The sequence below is a fragment of the Sus scrofa genome, chromosome 14 (assembly GCF_000003025.6).
Source record: "Sus scrofa isolate TJ Tabasco breed Duroc chromosome 14, Sscrofa11.1, whole genome shotgun sequence".
NCBI classification, from domain to species: Eukaryota; Metazoa; Chordata; class Mammalia; order Artiodactyla; family Suidae; genus Sus; species Sus scrofa.
The window spans coordinates 105,759,056-105,780,320 of NC_010456.5; the positions used below are offsets into that span (position 1 = coordinate 105,759,056).

The 21,265-nt window shown below is 38.6% G+C and overlaps 2 protein-coding genes across 8 annotated transcripts in view; one reads left to right on the plus strand and one right to left on the minus strand.

The window, feature by feature from the left end:
* Positions 1-5,681, plus strand: part of PLCE1 (phospholipase C epsilon 1) — a 342,109-nt gene extending 336,428 nt beyond the window's left edge. For 4 of the 6 annotated variants that reach the window (XM_021074005.1, XM_021074008.1, XM_021074006.1 and 1 more), the window contains 3 exons: positions 631-849; positions 1,174-1,386; positions 4,463-5,681. In XM_021074005.1, the coding sequence (XP_020929664.1) occupies positions 631-849; positions 1,174-1,362 (408 nt within the window). In that variant the 3' untranslated portion in view covers positions 1,363-1,386; positions 4,463-5,681. The remainder of the gene's footprint in view (positions 1-630; positions 850-1,173; positions 1,387-4,462) is intronic. The other 2 variants (XM_021074007.1, XM_021074009.1) reach the window with 1 other exon arrangement.
* The window catches only part of NOC3L (NOC3 like DNA replication regulator), a 40,070-nt gene continuing 26,048 nt past the window's right edge, over positions 7,244-21,265 (minus strand). The window contains 8 exon segments of one of the 2 annotated variants that reach the window (NM_001144115.1): positions 12,512-12,640; positions 13,252-13,336; positions 16,477-16,574; positions 17,467-17,595; positions 19,031-19,212; positions 19,564-19,635; positions 19,721-19,784; positions 19,870-19,942. In NM_001144115.1, coding sequence (NP_001137587.1) covers positions 12,512-12,640; positions 13,252-13,336; positions 16,477-16,574; positions 17,467-17,595; positions 19,031-19,212; positions 19,564-19,635; positions 19,721-19,784; positions 19,870-19,942 — 832 coding nt within the window. 2 annotated transcript variants of the gene reach the window in all.

Consider the following 21,265-nt stretch of genomic DNA (forward strand, 5'->3'; position numbering starts at 1 on the left):
CTGGCCCCACTCATTGGGTTAAGGATTTAGCATTGCCGTGAGCTGCAGCATAGTTCACAGATGGAGCTCAGAACTGGTTTTGCTGTGGCTATGGTGTAGGCCCCAGCTGCAGCTCTGATTCACCTTCTAGCCTGGGAACTTCCAAATGCTGCAGGTGTGGCCCTAAAGATAGATAGATAAAATGTCTTCAACATCCAAGACTGTGAGATGAGACTGTGAGCAGCCTTGTGGGACAGAGAGGCTCCTGAGGGTCAGAATTCTGTCCCTTGCTGTCTGCATGACCCTTGTGTCCACAAGCTCGGGTTCATGCAGAAAATCTGGTTCAAGCCCTTTTTCTGTTACTTATTAGCTGTGCACCCTCTGGAATCTGCTTGACCTCTTAAGCTTCCTGGTCTGAAAATGGAGATAACGCATAAATTGTGGACCATCGTGAAGCTATGTTAGGCAATGTGGGAAAGTTCGTATAAGCTACAATGACAAAAAGGTAAAATGAGAAGTGGGTGACATGATCTGAAAGATCCCCTCCTTCTCTAAAAGTCTGTGACATTTTTCCACCTTAACGTCTCAGTTACAGTGAAACAAGTGTTGGAGATACTATCTTTATTCAGTTAATCATAACTTATCTTTCAGACGTTATGCAAAGCCAAATATTCCTATAGCATCCTCAGCAACCCCAACCCAAGTGACTATGTGCTTTTGGAAGAGGTGGTGAAAGACACCACCAACAAGAAGTCTTCTACCCCAAAGTCCTCCCAGCGCGTCCTTTTGGATCAGGAGTGTGTGTTTCAAGCCCAAAGCAAGTGGAAAGGTGCAGGAAAATTCATCCTTAAGCTAAAGGAACAGGTGCAGGTAAAGCTCAAGGTTGTTTTGCTATCTTCACAAATAATCTGATATTCATAACTACGGGGATCAAATTCAGGAGTTAGTGAAATGTAGGATAAAGTCCTTGAGTCAAGGAAATTAGAAGAGTATTATTTGGCTGTTTCCATTTGGTGAAAAGAAATGTATTCCCCTCTGTTTAAGCAACCCTGAGAGTGTAATCCCTCAGCCCTGCTTCCCAAAACTCTGCTTAACTAGAGAGAGAAGAAGAAAAGGCTGCTTCTGATACAGTGTCATGTCATTGAGGATCCTGGCTTTAACATAATAGCAAAGGAAAGTTCTTGTTTTACACAGGCATCCCGAGAAGACAAAAGAAAAGGCATCTCTTTTGCAAGTGAACTCAAGAAGCTCACCAAGTCAACTAAACAGCCCCGAGGACTCACATCACCTGCTCCGGTCTTGGCCTCAGAAAGCGTCCAGAACAAGGAGGAGAAACCTGCGGGTGGCTTGTCCTCCAGTGACACAGTAGACTATCGGCAGTGAGCAAGGCTAGCACATTTCATCCAGGTATTCGGAGTCACTGCACCATTCTGAAACGGGGGGTCAACCTATACTAGGTAGTAAGCCATAGTTTGTACACTCCCTTTTTGTCTTTTCTAAGAGGAGGATGTCCCGGGGGCAGGTAAGAGTGGTACCCTAAGGGAGAAGGGCTCTGAAGATAAACATCCCTTCTGCGTTTATAATTTTAGACCCCCTTATTTTGTAGATAACTAAAGGCCCCAAGAGGACAATGAACTTGCCCAAACTACAACAGCCTTATTTCTTCAGACATAGAACTATCTTAATTACTGGTAACTCACATGAACATTCTTGGAAGGCTGCTATGCAGCTTTTATTCCTTTAGTGTTCTAGTTTTATATTCTTCTAATTTAGGTCTGATTGAGCCTCAACAACCTCAACTTTTTCTGCCTCAACTAAAAAATTAAAATCTGGGAACCAGGGTGTGATGATTAAAAAGAAAGCAAAATAACAGCCTGCAGTAAATCATGCCTTTGGTTGCCAGCTCACTGCTTGGTATTCACATAGAGTACATTTCATTCTGTCTTAAAAAAGACATATTATATGGAACTTGAATTTAAAAAAAAAAATACTTTTGAGGAAACCAAGCAGATTTCTTTTCATTTAGTTTCTTAATGAGCCCGAAGAATTATTAAAGCCCACTTTTCACATGGTCCATCATAGTTCTAAGATTTAAAATTCTCAAGAGACCAACCAGGGAATTCCCTCTATGGTGCAGGAGGTTAAGGACCCAGGATTGTCTCTACAGTGGATCTGATCGCTGCTGAGGCACAGGTTTGATTCCCAGTCCAGTTAGTCTGGTTAGGGATTCCGCTTTGCCGCAGCTGTGGCATAGGTGGCAGCTGTGGCTTAGATTCAGTCCCTGTCCCAGGAACTTCCATATGCCTTGGGTGCGGCCAAAAAAGAGAAAAAGAACAACCAACAGCACAATGAAGGCATTGTTTCCTAAACTGCAGAGTTACATCATCTGTCTTTACCACAGTCAGATATTTCTTGCATAAAATTGTAGAAGCTCATAATTAAATAATTCATTGATCCTTCTTGACAGGGCCACATTTGATTTCTAACAGCTCCAAAGAAGGCCTGCTACATTGACCCATTGTTTAAGGAGCCACTCCTAAGACAACTGGAGCCCCATTGTACATTTACAAAGAAAACTCTTTCTAAACAGATAAGGCCAAATACAGGAAACCACTTCCTGCAGAACATCTGCACCTCCAGCTATTCCAATTCATAGCTGTTTAGGTTCTGCTTGCAAAGACACATCAGGAAGAAATCTTGGCAATAAGGCAGCAATCCACATCACCTAGCTTCAGATAATGGTGAATATACACAGAATAGGAAGCCCTAGGCTGTTCCAGACTCTGAGAAGGCTCAGTACCCATTTTCTGTTGAGGTACATCTGGTATCCCTTTTTTTTTTTTTTTTTTTCTTTTTAGGGCCACACCCATGGCATATAGAAGTTCCCAGGGTATGGGTCTAATCAGAGCTGTAGCTGCCAGCCTACACCACAGCTCATGGCAATGCCAGATCCTTAACCCACTGAGTGAGGCCAAGGATTAAACCCACATCCTCATGGATACTAGTCGGGTTCATTACCACTGAGCCACAACTGGAATTCCTGGTATCCCATTTTTAAAGTTCCATGTTCACTTCCTTTTCTGCTGCAGTGTCACAGTCAGTACTTCTCCAAGAGCCAGGTTAGCTTTAGGACCTAGCACCATGTTGAGCTTCTTCAGGTTTGGGGAAAATGACTCACCCTGGTCTATGAACACACCATTACAAACAGCAATCAAATTTTAAATATTGTTTTCCATAGCAAGAATGTAGCATCAAATAAATCATAAGTATGATAATGTTATACACACCTGTATATTATAACCTCCATAATGATAGAGTGAAAATACACTCTGTGTATAAGGAACCCTCAGTGTGCCAGAAGGTTAAAGCACATAGGAATACAACTCCACTAGAAATCTGATTTTAAATAATATGCTTGCTATAATGAGCATTTCTATTTGCTTGTATTTTAGGAGTAGGGAAGGTAGTGGAAATTTAGATGATTACTTTTGGACTCAATTTTTCTACAGTAAGCAGACAATTCAGAATCAGTCAATTAACCTCACATCTTTCCTTAAACTTGGGAAGCTTCTCTTTAAATTAGCCATTGGTATCACTTTGCAGTCCACCTGAAACTAACACAACATCGGCCTATACACCAATAAAATTTATTTTTTAAAAAAGTAAAAATAAAATAGCCATTGATAAAATACTTAATAATAATAGCCATTGATGCATCTATGGGAAAATATGTCTTATGTTAACGTTACAGATCATGTTTCCAAGAAAGAACACTTGTGAAAAAAGAAGGGCCTCTCCTATATGCTCAAAAGAAAATAAGTTTAGTATTCTTATTGCTAAGTGATATAATACTTCATGTTATTCTAAAATACTCACCTCTAAAGTTTAAAGAGTTATCCCTAATAATAATCTAAGAATTTCTAAACAAGTAATATATATATATATATATATATATATATATATATATACTTTTTTTTTTTTTTTTTGCAAGCAAAGTCTTTATTACAGGAAAACAAACAGCTCCCAGGACAGGCTGAGAAGGGGAGAAGAGTGCCCTCCTCTGTTGTCCTATAGGGGTTTTTATCCCTTAAAGATGGGGGGTACCAATGTGGGGTCCAGAAAGATGTAATTTTCTCCCATTGGCCTTCTAAACAAGTAGTTATTTACCTTATATGAAGGAATATATATAACTAGTTGAAAGAAGTCCACTTTTTTTTTTTAAGTTGAACAATTTAATTGTGGTTAAAGAAGAAAAAAAAAACTCTAGAAAGAATGTGGTGTTCCAGGCAAAAATAGCCTAATGTTCCACCTTCCAGGAACATGATATTATAACACTGTGAGTTATAGGAAACAGTCTCTCCCCCAAACCCAGCCACCAGCGCTTTGGGTTCATGTTGGCTGAAAACACTAAACCCTTAGTACACTTGTGTTTCCGATCCTTCATGTTTAAATATACTAACAAACCTATGATACAACTTTACAGGTGAAGATCTTTTGGCAAGAAGTTAAAGAATGATCATGACGGAAATAAATATAATTTCCTTATTTTCATTAAACTGGAAATTGATGATTTCTGAACTCATGATACGAGGCCCATGCTGAGGTAACAAACAAAATGGCAGAGGGCTAGCTCCTGGCCAGTTTCTTGAAGAACGAAGCAGAGAAGCCCAGCAGACTGCCATTTTACACAGGTCAACGGTTAGAAGATCTACATAGCTAAGCTTGCAATAACTGACTTAGAGCAAGGGTCAGCAAACTTTGTGAAGGGCTAGATAGTAAATATTTTAGGCTTTATGGACCGTATGGTCTCTGTTGCAACTACTCAGCTCTAGTGCAAAAGCAGTCATGGGCGATACATACATGAATGAATGTGGCTGTGGTCCAATAAAGCTATTCAGAGACACTGAAATTAGTATTTTACATAAGTTTCCCATGTCATGTTCTTCTGATTTTCTTAAATCACTTAAAAATGTAAAAACCATTCTTAGTTCAAGAGCCACACAGAAACAGGTGGCAGGCTGGAGTCTGGTCCAAAGGGCCATAGTTTGCTGACCCGACTTAGAAAACTGAGAACAAGAGGCACAGAGGTCTAAAAATAAGCAAGCTAGTTTGGTCATACGTTTTATGGCTGAGAATTGGAAGTTTTTGGGCATTGCAAGTGTAAATATGTCCTGTAAGATTCATTAAAAAGTAGTTCAGTGTAGTTTCTACATTGTGTACCATAGTGTACTCTTAGGATTCTTTTTTACATATAGAATCATGTTGGGTGGGGTTTTTTTTATGTTTATTACTTATATATTCACAGACTTTTGGTTTCCACAAAATGAATTTAGAATAACATATAATATAGTATCTACTGAGTTGTAACATCTTAACAAGAAACATAACTGTATTTTTAAAGCAGAAGTAGATTGAGTTGGTGTTTATTTATTTTGCAAGGTTTGTACTGACACTGTACCTATCTATTTATTATACATAGCTTTCTTGATATCGCTTATGGATTAGAAGCATTAGTGGTTCTATTTGACTATTTGAAGACAAATCTTCTAAAAAGAAATGTATGCTCGAAAAACCTGAACTAGACCAGAAGGCATCATTTTCACTTCTGATTCACTGAAGAGCTATTGATCCAAGGGAGACTTGCCATTTAATGTAAATTATTTTTAAAACTGTGTTGTATAAAACTAAAATGTAAGTGTAAAGGATTCTTCTTATTCTTGGTATGAAGCATATTATGTCTTTTAAAATGAAATGTGTTCCTCTAAAGTCCAAATTTTATCTATGGATATTAACATTTAAGGAGTTCCCGTCGTGGCGCAGTGGTTAACGAATCCGACTAGGAACCATGAGGTTGCGGGTTCGATCCCTGGCCTTGCTCAGTGGGCCAACGATCCGGCGTTGCCATGAGCTGTGGTGTAGGTTGCAGGCGTGGCTCGGATCCTGGCGTTGCTGTGGCTCTGGCGTAGGCTGGTGGCTACGGCTCCCATTAGACCCCTAGCCTGGGAACCTCCATATGCCGAGGGAGTGGCCCTAGAAAAGACAAAAAAAAAACCAAACATATAAGACTTTTTTCTTCTTATTACCGCACCTGCGCCATATGGAAGTTCCCAGGCCAGGGGTTGAATCAGAGCCACAGCTGCCCACCTACACCACAGCCATGGCAACACCAAATCCTTCACCTACTGAGCAAGGCCAAGGATTGAACCCACATCCTCATGGACACTAAGTTGGGTTCTTAACTCATTGAGCCACAAGAGGAATACCTAAGACATTTTTCTTCAAATTATGAAACACATTAAAAACCCTAACCTTTATTTTGAGAAGTTTTTCACCATAAAAATGAATAAAACAATCCCCAAGTTCTTTGCATACTCTAAAAAAAAAGTGTAATGCAGCTTTCCTGTTGTTGGAAGTTCTTACTGACTCAAAGCCTCAGCACTAGAATTACCATCTGCTTGTCCACAGAATTCAGCTATTCCAGTTTCATATCATTTGAACCCTGCTGCAGATTTCTTTTTAAATCAAATAGTCTACAACAAATGCACAATACTGCCTTTTTTTTTTTTTTTTAATCTTTTGTCTTTTGAGGGCTGCACCCACAGCATATGGAGGTTCCCAGGCTAGGGGTCGAGTCAGAGCTGTAGCTGCTGGCCTACACTACAGCCACAGCAATGCAGGATCCAAGCCAAGTCTGTGACCTACACCACAGCTCACGGAAACACCAGATTCTTAACCCACTGAGCAGAGCCAGGGATTGAACCCGTGTTCTCATGGATACTAGTCAGTTTCTTTAACCACTGAGCTATGACCGTAACTCCTTGTCTCATTTTTAAAAACATCCAAAACCACTAAATCACAAGCTCCTCTAAACTAATAGGCACTTTTTCCTTTCTGGTTGTGCTTACCGTGTAATAAAAACCGAGTTATTGGTTTAATTGGCTCGAGTCAACGTGAAAACTGTGCAGAGTATAGAGATGGAAAGCAAGATTGGTCTCACTAGGTTTATCACCTGGCCTTGACTCTTTCTAAGTTCTGCCCTGCCCCAACCCTACCCCATAGACTTTAACATAATTGATTTGGCTGAAGCATAAAATCTGAAACTTAAAACTTTGAGACTGAATGAGAGACTAAGTTTTGCATGAACCCAGCCTACTGCCTATGTTGCAACAACTTGGTTCATTCCATTGAGAAGTGAAAACACATACTCTATTGTAGTTGAGTCTTTGTGATTTTAGGAGAGACATATTGCTCAAAATGTAAAGGATTTTTTTTTTTTTTTTTTTTTTTTTTTTTTTTTTTTGGTCTTTCTAGGGCTGCACCCACGGCATACAGAGGTTCTCAGGTGAGGGGTCTAATCTGAGCAGTAGCCACCAGCCCAAGCCACAGCCACAGCAATGCAGGATCCGAGCTGTATCTGCAACTTACGCCATAGCTCATGGCAATGCCAGATCCTTAACCCACCGAACGAGACCAGGGATCAAACCCACGTCCTCATGGATGCTAGTCGGGTTCATTAACCACTCACTGAGCCATGACGGGAACTCCAGGATTTACTTTACTATTATGACTAATCAGCACAACCTGGTGTTTGCCCAAAGTAGGAAATCTTGACAGATTTTCTCTGAATTATACAGCTGTATCAGTATACCAAATGAAATTATCCTATTGTTTATAATACATCTGAAATAGCCACCCAGGAGTTCCCATCGTGGCGCAGAGGAAACAAATCCGACTAGGAACCATGAGGTTGTGGGTTTGACCCCTGGCCTCGCTCAGTAGGTTAAGGATCCAGCATTGCTGTGAGCTGTGGTGTAGGTCACAGACGCGGTTCAGATCTGGGGTTGCTGTGGCTCTGATGTAGCCTGGCAGGTACAGCTCCAATTAGACCCCTAACCTGGGACCCTCCATATGCTGTGGTTTCAGCCCTAAAAAACCAAAAAGGCAAATTAAAAAAAAAAATAAAATAGCTACCCAGACTATAGTCATTACATTATACTTTTCAGACTACTAAAAATCTGGGTGGCACATTTTCATTAGTGAAGTTGATAAGGAAAAGAATCTAAATATGCAAGCTGGCTTTATTACAAAATTTTGAGGAAAAGTATTTTAAGATGCTTCACTAAAAACAAAAAGGAGCATGAATTGTCACTCTGTTAGTTGTCAACTTTTAAGGTAATGATAGCTGGCAAGAAAGGATCTGAATAACAATCCTATATGATGTGTGATGCTGGAAGAAAGATTAATTTTCTCAGTCACCTCATCTGGAATTGGCTGTTTTGCAAACTAATGTAAGTTTATGTAAGGGTGTGAAGGAATTGAGTGTAAGTCTGAGGATAAATCCGAAGGAAGGAACATTATTGGGGCAGAAAGTGCTGTCTTAAAGGGAATGCCTCTTTTCATGTCATTCAACAAGTAAGTTATTTATAAATTCTCCAGTTGGCAGGTAATACAGAGTCCAGACCTAACAAAAGTGAGGTACTGATGCCTTGTTTTTTAGTCACATTTACTTCCATATATAGTTCTCCCCTTTTTTAATATTCAATAATTTTTAGTTTTTTTACTAAGCGTTGGTAACATCTATTGAAATTAAGCTAATGAGTAAATTTGTTTGTTCTAGGGAAGACATCACAATAGTGACAGAAAGCCCTTTTTGGGGTTGGGGGGGTGGCTGCATCATCTGTGGCATGTGATGTGGGGGATTGAAACTGCCCCTGCAGTGACAAAGCTGGATCCTTAACCCACTGCACCACAGAACTCCAGAGGTTTCCCATCGTAATGGCCCTGGAGACACTGGAGGCTCATTAATGATAGAAAGCCTCAACTATGGCTCCATATGTATTCTTTTTTAAAAACATCTTCCCTTTCCTGTTCTCTCCCTTTCCAATATATCTATACACCTCTCCTCCTGTGCCCAGATCCTCACAGGTCTTGCTTAATTCTGAAAAGTAATCAGAACTCTCATACTGGTGTGATTAAAACTGAATTAACCAAATCACAAAGCTCTACAACTGTCCCCATGCCAGTAAGTAGGGTGATTTTCCTGGCTGGTGTCTGATCTAAAACTTGGCATAGTGAAAGGCAGCCTGTGGGGAAAGAGCTCTCAGTTGCTTCTCTCACATCAGCAGCAGGGCAAGAAGAGGTGAATACCTGGGCCCTCCAAAAAGTTATTAGAAAAGGAGATTGCCTCTTACTCAAAGCCCATACCTGGGTCAACATTTCTATGATATATTACATTGTTTTGTTTTTTCCACTTTATGGCTGCACCTGTCACACATGCAGCCAGGGATTAACTCCGAGCTGCGGCTGCAGTGTATGCGACAGCTGCAGCTGCGATGTATGCGACAGCTGCAGCATTGCTGAATCCTTTAACCCACTGCACCAGGCCAGGAATCAAACCTGCAACTCCGGAGCGACCCTGAGCCACCCCAGTCAGATTATTAACCACTATGCCATGGTGGGAACTCCCATTGTTAACAATTTATATGGTCTCTGTCATCTCTTATCAACTTCCTAAATGCAATGCTTGCCTAAGGATTTTGATAAGAAATACTGAATCTTGATGATTATCAAGCTGTTTGTATACAAATCACAGATCCAAAACATACTATGCTCAAGTCTGCCAATAGGCAGGCCTCTGAAACCCTCCATATTTCAGATGATACAGGTCCCTGAAATTTGAAACAACTCACTCTGACGTTGAATTGGGTAGTGTCACATTAAAAAAAAAAAGTGTGAATGATCTGACTTGGCATGTAAGCACATAGAAGACTGAGGCTGCATCTTACTACTTCACTTTACTTGTAAGTGCCTAGCACAGTGCTAAGCCCATAGTAGGTGCTCACTATTTAGTTAAAAACTGTTAGGGCTGTAGCTTATTATAGCCTCAGGGTGTGTGTTGTGTGTTATTATTAATGACTATGATATTTAGCTCTGAAAGTGAAACTCATCAATACAAAGTTATAGAAGTTAGTGCATAAATCTGTTTCATCCTCAGATTCATAGAGGCTATTCAAATTCTAGATGTATAATTTTATGGTCCCACTGTGAGTCTCTATATATGTAACAAGATTAAAAGCATAATACAAGTGTGAAATAGCTGATGAATTTCTCTCAAAATTGATTTTTTGCCTGTAGTTTCTGCTGCCAAAGTGAACTATAAATGTATTTGTATATGTTTGGAAAATAAATGCTTTGTGACATGTATTGGTCACTCATACTCCAAAGGGGAAAGACCCCTTGGTCATCTTAACAAATATTCATAACATTCTTGGACTCTGATATCTAGAAAATGGGTTAAAAGCAAATATTTTATGCTGAATAACACATTTCTCACCATTAAATAATCAAGCCTAAAAAACTGACCTTAGAAACACTAAAAAATCATATATAATATGCTAAAAGATTAACATGCACTATTAAGCTGATGTTCATCATTCTGCTGGAAATGATAAACTATTTTATTTCACAAGGAAAAAAAAACTTTAAGCACTAAACTAAAATATTTAGCTTCTATAATTTTGAAGAAATAGGAGATTTATTTTTTTCAAATGATTTTTTTTTTTTCCATTATAGCTGGTTTACAGTGCTCTGTCAATCTTCTACCGTCCGGCAAAGTGACCCAGTCACACACACCATCTTCCATCATGCTCCATCACAAGTGACCACAGTTCCCAGTGCTATACGGCAGGATCTCACTGCTTATCCATTCCAAACGCAATAGTTTGCATCTATTAACCCCAGATTCCCAGTCCATCCCACTCCTTTCCCCCTCCCCCCCTTGGCAACCATATGTCTGTTCTCCTATGAGTTTCTTTTCTGTGGAAAGGTTCACTTGTGTCATATATTCTATTCCAGATATGTGATACCATATGGTATTTGTCTTTCTCTGACTTACTTAATATGATAGTCTCTAGTTCCATCCATGTTGCTGCAAATGGCATTATTTTTCTTTTTTATGGCTGAGTAGTATTCCATTATGTACCACATATGTACCACATCTTCTTAATCCATTTGTCTGTCAATGGACATTTAGGTTGTTTCCATGTCTCGGCTATTGTAAATGGTGCTGCAATGAACATACGGGTGCATGTGTATTTTTCAAGGAAAGTTTTGTCTGGGTATATGCCCAAGAGTGGGACTGCTGGATCATATGGTAATTCTGTATTTAGTTTTCTGAGGAACCTCCATACTGTTTTCCATGGTGGTTTTACCAATTTACATCCCCACCAACAGTGTAGGAGGGTCCCCTTTTCTCCACACTCTCTCCCAGCATTTGTCATTTGTGGACTTATTCATGATGGCCATTCTGACTGGTGTGAGGTGGTATCCCATAGTGGTTTTGATTTGCATTTCTCCAACAATCAGTGATGTTCAGTATTTTTTCATGTGCTTGTTGGCCATCTGTACATCTTCCTTGAAGAAATGTCTATTCAGGTCTTTTGCCCATTTTTCAACTCGCTTGTTGGCTTTTTTGCTGTTGAGTTGTATAAGTTGTTTGTATATTTTAGAGATTAAGTCCTTGTCAGTTGCATCATTTGAAGCTATTTTCTCCCAAGAAATATGAGATTTAGTTGGACTGCTATGCATTTCTTAAAATTCTCACATCAGAAGAACAGGAAGCAGAAAAAAACAGCTGTTTTGTTCAACTATTCACAGTAGAGAATATTTATAACCTGGTTATTAAAACACATTTCATAGGCCATTCCTAGAATAAAACAATAGCTGTTAGATAAAATACTGCTTTTAAAATGTATTCATAAGAATAGGCATTTCATCTCAAAAAAAAAAAAAAAAAAAAAAAAAAAGGCAGTGGGAGAAGCCCCTCACTGGGTACTGTTTATCCTTAAAACAGAATAGTAAAGTCTCAGACTTTTTTCTACCTGGGAGCAATTCTTTCCCCCCCCCCCCCATTAACCTCCAGGGCATGACAGAAAATGCAAAGAACTTCGAAGAGACTAGAATCACACTCAGACTTTGACAGTAGCCATGACGCCCCTCATTCTTTTTCACATAGGCCAAATTAGATTACTTCTTTTTCTTTTCTTTGCTGCTCCTGCAGCATGCAGAAGTTCCTGGCCTTGGGATCAAACCTGCACCAGAGCAGTGATCAGAGCCTCTCCAGGACCACCACCAGGTCCTTAAACCTGCTGAGCCACAGAGGAACTCTGAAATTAGGTTACTTCTTGAAGCATACCATCTAGTAAGAGTCAAAGAACCTGGTATCCAATTGCAAGCTATTCTTCCTTTTCTCAAAAAATCTTCATAAAATTATATACACCCAAATTTAGAATGTTATTTCCATTGTGGTGTTGCAATAAAAATGTTTATTTGGTTATAAAGAGTCACTGAATGATAAAAAGCAATCTTATGGTCTTGATTTTCCTGTGCCTCTTTTCACAATTGGCAGAACTCTGTGCCAAGCAAAGGGAAATTCTTCCTCCTCAAGAAGGTCCTAAATTAATGACATAGCTTTATGTGCATCTGCACAAACACAAAAATATACAAAAAAGTCCACTGACTCCTCATTCTTCTACTACCGTTGTGATGTTTCCAAATACTTGGTGAAATCCAGAGGCAACGGAGTAGCATCTTCATTGCAATATCTTTTGATTAGCTGATTTAAATCTTCATTCAAAAATGAATCCCCTTGTAAAACTTTATCCTGAAAAAAATATTAAAAGTATGAGTTAGGAGTTCCCATCATGGCGCAGTGGTTAACGAATCCGACTAGGAACCATGAGGTTGTGGGTTCAATCCCTGCCCTTGCTCAGTGGGTTAAGGATCTGGCGATGCCGCGAGCTGTGGTGTAGGTTGCAGACGTGGCTCAGATCCCGCGTTGCTGTGGCTCTGGTGTAGGCCGGTGGCTACAGCTCCGATTAGACCCCTAGCCTGGGAACCTCCATATGCCGTGGGAGCGGCCCAAGAAATGACAAAAAGACAAAAAAAAAAAAAAAAAAAAAAAAATTTTTTTTGAGTTAAAAGTTTTTATGCCATAAGCAAAAGCAAAGCCCTGAGCAAAGGAACAGCTGACCCCAAACAACACATGAAACATAACAATGACAGGAGATAGGTCATATCAGCCATATCCTAAATGAAATGAAAGTTTCATGACTTTCTCTATAGAATTCCATCCCCAGAGATCCTTCCTACTGTCAACTCCTAAACACACACAAAAAAACTACCTAGAAAACAATTTAGCAAGTTGAAATCAGTTAAGAGATATTAATTTAGTTTTTTCATTTTTTTTTTTAATAAATGAAAAGTACCACATACTTTCCTTTTGGAGTTTGAAGATTCAACAGGAGGATTGAATGTCATTGCTGCCATGCTGTAAGCCTCAAAAAGTTCTGTAGCAGATCTATAATCAAAAATGTAAGAAATGAAAGACACCACCAAATCTGTATAACTTGAAAATAATTAAATTGTACCCAGAGAATGACTGATTATTCTAAACCCGTATATAACACAACCTCGGTTTGGTTTTTGTGACTTTTTTCTCATTAAAATCTTTGTCCCAGTTTTACTGGGATATAACTGACATAGAGCACTATGTAAGTTTAAGTTGTACAGCATGATCTGATCTGCATACATCATGAAATGAATATCACAGTAAGTTTAGTGAACATCCATCATCTCATACAGATACAAAATTAAATAGAAAATAATTTTTTTCCTTCTGATGGGAAATCTTAAGATTTATTCTCTTAACTTTCATATACAGCATACAGTAGTGTTAATTATACTTATCGTGTTGTACATTACATCTCTCCTACTTTGCTATCTTCTAACTGGAGGTTTTACCTTTTGACTGCCTTCATCCAATTCCCCTTCTGGTAACCACAAGTCTGATCTTTTCTATTAGTCTGTTTTTAAAGTATAATTCACCTACAACAGTATGTTAGCTCCTGTTACACAACATAGTGATTTGATATTTCTATACATTTCAAAATGATCATCCCAAGAAGTTTGGTTACCATCTGTCATAATACAAAGACATTACATAATTATTTCATACATTCTCTACACTGTACATTTCATACTTATGACTCATTTATTTTGTAACTATTAAGTATGCATCTCCTAATCTCCCCCCACCAATTTCTCTCCTCCTCCTAACCCCTTCCCTTCTGGCAACTACCTATATCTCTGTATCTATAAATCTGTTTCTGTTTTGTTCATCTGTTCTAGTTTTTTGGGGGGGTGGGGTGAAATCATACAGTATTTGTCTTTTTTTTTTTTTTTTTTTTTTTTCTTTTCTGTCTTTTTTTAGGGCCACACCTGCAGCCTATGGAGGTTCCCAGGCTAGGGGTCCAACTGAAGCTATAGCCGCCAGCCTACACCAGAGCTACGGCAACGTAGGATCTAAGCCATGTCTGCAATCTACACTACAGCTCATGGCAATGCCGGATCCTTAACCCACTGAGCAAAGACAGGGATCAAACCTGCAAACTCATGGTTCCTAGTCAGATTCGTTAACCACTGAGCCAAGATGGGAACTCCATGTATTTGTCTTTCTGTGACTTATTTCACTTAGTATGATACCCTCTAGGTCCATCCATGATATTGCTAATGGCAAGTTTTAATTCTTTTCATGACTGAGTAATATTCCATTGTATTATGTATGTATAATTCATCTTTATCCATTCATCTATTGATAAATCAGGGCACTTAAGATGCTTCCATATCTTGGCTATTGTAAATGATGCTGCAATGAACACAGGAATACATATCTTTTCTCATTTGTGTTTTTGTTTTCTTTGGAAACCAACAAAATATATTTATTTAAATAATCCTAAATCTCATCTTATGACACCATTATCCAACTAAATTCACCTCAGAGATGTACAGTATACATTCAGAAATATAGGCCTGGATGAAAAGGCTGAGCAAAAGACCTCAAGCTCAACGTGATCAAATCTCAACTCAACCAGGTATGTGAACAATATGCTGAGTGTAAGCTAGTCATGAGAGTATAAGGCATGGAGTTATTTTCCATGGATTTCAGCTCAACCCTTCAGTTGTTTGCCTGGACTGAAAGTAAAGAGAAGCCAATCAGGAGAGAGTAAATGTCTATACCTATGCATCTAAATGAATCCTTAATGATTTGAGACTGGTCCACTTTCCCCAAAGGAGACTAGCAAGGGCCTTCAGGGTTGCAATCAGGCTCACATCCCAAGTGCCACTCTCCAGGGGAAGCCCGTCATGAGGTCTCCTTTTTCAAGGTTCTGGGATAAACCCATGCCTCATCTTCCTCCTGAAAAGGAAACTTCTGGCATAAATGAGGCAAAAAGTTGAAGATCTCTGATAAAAACATGCCAGAAAAGGATCATGAAAAAGTGAAAAAAATCATTTTCTCTTTTTTCCTTTTGAAAAATAAAACTGGGGGACAAGTGGGAAGTTTGAGGGATGAAAAAAGTAAATGGCCATCTTACTTAGTTAATAAGACCTAGTTATATAATAGGTCTTAGTTAATAAGACCAAAGGTTATTTTTATCTTACTCAGAAGGAAATGGATTTACAAGAAATTTATGCCTCATTTAGAAAGGGAAGCAGCTTACTACTGCCAGGTTAAAACAGAGGACCTGTTTTGCCAAATCTCCCAGTCAATACTTCAAGAGAAGCTGGAAATGTGGTGTTTAGGTGAATGCTTCCAATATTTAAAAGATAGCAACTAATGACATTTTTATTCAAACTCTGAAGGGGCCAAAAATCTTGCCTTAAGATCACTTGTCTGTGATCTCCAATTTAAAGAAACAAGTGGGCTTGCAAAGGAGAAAAATCTACAGCAAAATATTAATTCTGAGTAGTGGGAATATTAGAGGGTGTTTTTTATATCATTTTCTGTATAACTGAAGTATTTGCTAATGGGGGAGTGATTTATACTGTTTCAACTTCTCTGTACTTTTTAAAATTTTTCAGAATAAAAAGTTGTTCTTTTAGGAGGATGCTTTTCCCATCTGGAAGAGTATAAGGTGAATGCTAGAAGCACCAGTCCAAATCACAGATCAGGGGGCACTGAATAGAAATGGCTGTGAGCGCCAAGGAAAGAGACTGCTCCCTCCTGGTTGGCAGTGTTCAAAGTACTTCTTTTCTCTCCCTCCTCACTTCTCCCTTTCTGGTCCTAGCAGAACCACTCAAAGAGAAACAGGAGTCTCGTTGTGGTTGGATTCATGGGTCTTCCTGTAGAGCAAATATGGCATATCTTCTTAAATGCTAAACCTAAGTAATTAGCATTTGGGGATTCACTATGCTATTCTTTCTACTGATCTGTATGTGTGAAACGTTCTTTGACCCTCCCCCGTCACCCAGCCCCCACCCCGAGTCAGCATGTTTTCCCTTTGGAATAATTCAGGAATGTTACATAGACCAAAGTCAGATAACCAACTAGCACTTTACATTTTGAAATCTATTACTTTGTAAAACAGACTTCTCTTAGTTTAAAAAAAAAGCTATCAACTGAAATTTGAAGTTCTGTAATAAGGCAATGCTAAATACTACCTTCGGCTCAACTCTGGTTTGAGTGCTTCTGAGCCTTCAGAAGGAGCTCCAGCGATGAGGTGAGCTGCAAATCTCTGCACTATGGGGTGGTAATGTCGCTGAAGGGAACAAGACAATCACATTTTGCACAAGTCAATATTTTATAATACACCAGCTACACTTCAATAAACACTAATTTTTTTAGAACTGCATATGCATATGTAATTCATAAGAACCATATACCTACAGAAAAAAACTATTTTTGCTCAAGGGATTCCAACACAAATCTGTTTGATACCAAGTTACCAGTGACATAGCTTTGTCTTGCTTTTACAGGATGAAAAGAAAATATATTTCCTGTAAGCCTCATTCTAATGCTGCTGTCTGCACTGTATGATCACAACAGAGGTGAAACCTTCTTGAAACTGGTGGCTGTACGAAAGTCTCCCTGAATATTCAAGACAGGAAACAAATATACCCAATGACAAACCTTCTATTCTGAATAGTGTTAGGGAAAGATTTCAAGAAATTTCACACCACAAAAATTGCCATCATTTTCTGCTTCCTTAGAAAACGCATCTCAACATCTTAACAATGAGGGCAGGGAAAAATAAAACAGGAATTCTGGGGGAGTTCCTGTCATGGCTCAGTGGAAACAAATCTGACCAGTATCCATGAGGATTCAGGTTAGACTCCTGGCCCCACTCAGTGGATTAAGGATCCAGAGTTGCCACAAGCTGTGGTGTAGGTCACAGACATGGCTTGGATCTGGCGTTGCTGTGGCTGTGATGTAGGCCAGTGTAAGCCCTGATTCGACCCTAGCCAGGGAACCTCCATGTGCCGCAGGAGCAGCCCTAAAAAGACAAAAAAATAAAATAGGTATTCTGGGAAAAACACTCCCAAAACAAAATATATTAAGTTCTCTGGCAATTATAACTATTTGGGGAAACACTGAAAAAAAAAATTGTTCACAAAGGGCAGGGGAGAGTGTAAGGGAACAGACAGTCCTACCCGCAATGCATGCAATTCCCAAAGTGCAGTGTTCTGAGCATTACAGTACTCAGGTTCATCCAGCTCAGGAAGGAAAACTCCACTTCCCTGCGATTCATTATCAAGCAACAGATCTGTTTTGGGGAAAGTCTGCAAAAATATCACATAAAAAGAAGGATTAATTGAAGTAATATTGTTAACTTTAAGAATGTTATTGGGTTCTGCACTTCTATTTGTATGTAAATATAATTTGATTTTATAGTTATATAAGAGCTATAAGCACATGCACTTTATACCTAGTATTAATTTTTGCAATTTAAGTTTATACCATAAGAAATAAAAACTGCAAAGAAATATTTTATTTGCTTGTTTTGAAGAGAATTAACTTTATCTTGCAAAAGAAAAAAAAAGATATTCTTTCTTCATCAATCCTTCTTTTAGGAATCTTTCCTATAGAAATAATTATACATATAAAAATATTTACTGTAACATCATTCGTAATAGCGAAAAAAAAAAAAAGGAAAGAATATACGCCCATCAAAAGAAGAAGCCAGGAGTTCTCACTGTGTTGCAATGGGTTAAGGAACCGGCATTGTCACAGCAGTGGCATAGGTCAAAGCTGTGGCTCAGATTTGATCCCTGGCCAGGAATTTGATATGCCACATGTGCACCTGCAGGCCAAAAAAAAAAAAAAAAAAAAAAGGAAGAAAAAGAAAAAGCCACAATGCCTAATTTAAATTCCACCTCTTCTACTTACTAGCAGTATCACTTTAGGCAAGTTATTTAGACTCTGTGGGTCTGTTTTCCTCATCTATAAAATGGGAACAATAACAGTAGCTACTTCACAAAGTTGTTATGAAAATTAAGCAAGTTAATTTTTATAAAAGCATTATAACAGCTGAAGTCACAGAGTAAGAACTATGTGTTCATTACCATTAAGTGCTTAAAAAAAAAAAGTTGTGGGGAGTTCCCTTTGTAGCGCAGCGGAAACAAATCCAACTAGTAACCCATGAGCTTGCAGGTTTGATCCTGGCCTTGCTCAGTGGGTTAAGGATCTGGTGTTGTCATGAGCTGTGGTGTAGGTTGAAGACGCAGCTCGGATCCTGCGTTGCTGTGGCTGTGGTGTAGGCCAGCGGCTGTAACTCCAATTCAACCCCTAGCCTGGGAACCTCCATGTGCCACGGATGTGGCCTAAAAAAAAAAGCAAAAAAATAAAAAGAAAATAGTTGTAGAGGAATAATGTATATCATAATCCCTTCAATCACCTTTCCATTAAAAAAAAAAAAAAGTTCCATTGTTTGTGTGTGTGTGTGTGTCTGTGTGGTGAACACATTTATAAATGAATTTTGAAGTCTGCTGGAAGGACACTGACCAATGGTAAAAATGGTTATCTTTGCATAGCGTCACCAGGGTGAAATGCTTTCCTTTTGTAATTTTATGTACTTCTCTCTTATCACCTAATTTTGTTGTGTGAATCACTTTTATAATTAAAATAATAATGTAAATGAGGAAAAAGACGTGCATCAAACAAAACAGTACTGTTGCAATGCAAGAACTAGCTCTATTCGTTTGTCTCAATACTTACATGCATTAATATTCTGTTAGTTGCTAAAATGCCAATGCTTGAATTTGGAAGCACGTGAAGAGCAAGGGTACAGAGGCGCTTGATGAAGGCCAGGGCCCGCTGCTGAGAAACCTGCTTTCTGCGTTTAGTCAGCATGACGTCAAGGCACTGAAGGACGATCTCAACCCCTTCATTTGTAGCACCTAAAATAGCAGATACACCCTTCAGGGCTATTTTCATTGCTATTTCATTATGCAACTTCACTAAACTCTGGAAAAATCCAAGATGAGCCTGTTCTACAGGTCCCACATCACTTCCCTCAGTGATGCAGTGGTGCTACACTGTTCACAGGATGCCAGGAGTCATACTGCATCTCCGGTCAATTCCTAAAGTTCTCTCTCCAAGTCTCACTGACAGTTCAATATAGATGCGGCACTGGAAGGCCAGCATTTTATATACCAGCTCCTATTTCTCAGTTTTCCTTGACTATAATTTCTGTCACAACATATTCTTAAAAGAGAAAAATTAAAGACGCATTACCTAATCTTACATACCTGCATGTAACTTGAACAGTGTTTTGTAAAGATGTGTATAGAATTTCATTGGATCAATATTCAGTACATCACCTTTGAAATGACAATAAACACCAATTAGGTATGTTACAGCCTCCAAAGTTAAAGCCAACAAAACTCAATCAAGAAAGTGTCTTACCTTGCCCAGAAAGAATATGAAAAGCAGTCTGAACACAGTGAAGACTTTCTTGATAGCTTAGGTCCTTAAAATGAAAAGAGAAAAAAAAAGAGTATTAAGAATAATTACCATTATATCTTGAAAAGTAATTCAATAGTAGAGTTACTTACACCAGACTCAATGAGAGAATGTAGAACTACTAATAAGTCATCAAAAAACTCCACATTTATAAGGTGAGCAAACCTAAAACCAAACAAAATTTAGTTAAAAGTTAGGCTAAAAACAGAAAGCAGCTAAAAATTAAACTTGACTTTAAAACCGTATTTTTCATAGCCCTTATTCGAAAAATGCTAGCTATGATGAAGATGATGGTGATTATTGATACTTTTCATTAACTGAGACTGGCCTTTTGGACAATTCATCTACAATCAGACACTCTACTCAACAGGAAAATATGAGACACTAAACAAACTAAAATATTATCTCAAAAGCACTTCTGCCCTGAGAAAGAAGCTGCCAAGAACAAACAACTTCTCTAAGGAAAGTTAACCAGGTGCCCAGCAATGTTCAAACCACAAAGGAGCCAGCAGTGTTAAGCTTCTAGGAAAACAGGGCACAAAAAGGAAAGAAGGAAAGACTCGGTTATCATAAGGAAACAGACCCTATGAAAGTTTTAAAATAAAATGTTGGATCTAGTGTCTAGTTCAGGCTGAGCAATCCATTACCCGTATAATCCTCTATAAGAGCGGACAGTCCTGGTCCTCTATTTCTAGAAATAATTGAGATCACTCAACAGAGCTATTAAATGTCAGAGCACTCTGTACACTCTAAGATATTTAGCACTGAAATAAACTATCTCTTCAATATTAGTGCAAGAACTTCTGACACTAGGTAAATCTTAGAAGGAAAGACCTCAGAAGTCATGTATTCTGTATGTTGGTACAACCTTTTAGGAAAGCAATTTGGCAATATTTATCCAAATTTAAAATGAACATACCTTTGGATCTGGCAATATATGCACACAAGGGCATTGAGGATATTTCCAATGCAGCTTTGGGGACTGACCAAATAAAGTTTTATATATATCCATAAAACAGAGTATTAAAGTTCATACTTTAAAAAAAGTTTATTTATTTATGCTAACATGGAAGGATACCCAGAATAACTTTATCCAAAAGAAAAAAAAAAAAAAAACCCAAAAAACAAAAGTTACAGAACAGTATAAATTTGAGTAAAAGATTCAGTTTGTATGAAAGAAGGCAGGTGAGCAGATTTAGGGAGGGAACTCCTAATTTTTAATTGCATTATTTGAATTTTTTAAATGAGCATATATTATTAAAAGTGTAAATAAAGAAATTCGGGAGTTCCCACTGCGGCTCATTGAAAACCTGACTAGTATCTATGAGGATGCGGGTTCAATCCCTGGCTTCACTCAGTGGGTTAAGGATCCAGTGTTGCTGCGAGCTGTGGTACAGGTCACAGATGCAGCTCAGATTCCACATTGCTGTTGCTGTGGAGCAGGCCAGTGTCTACAGCTCTGAGTCAAACCCTAGCCTGGGAAGTTCC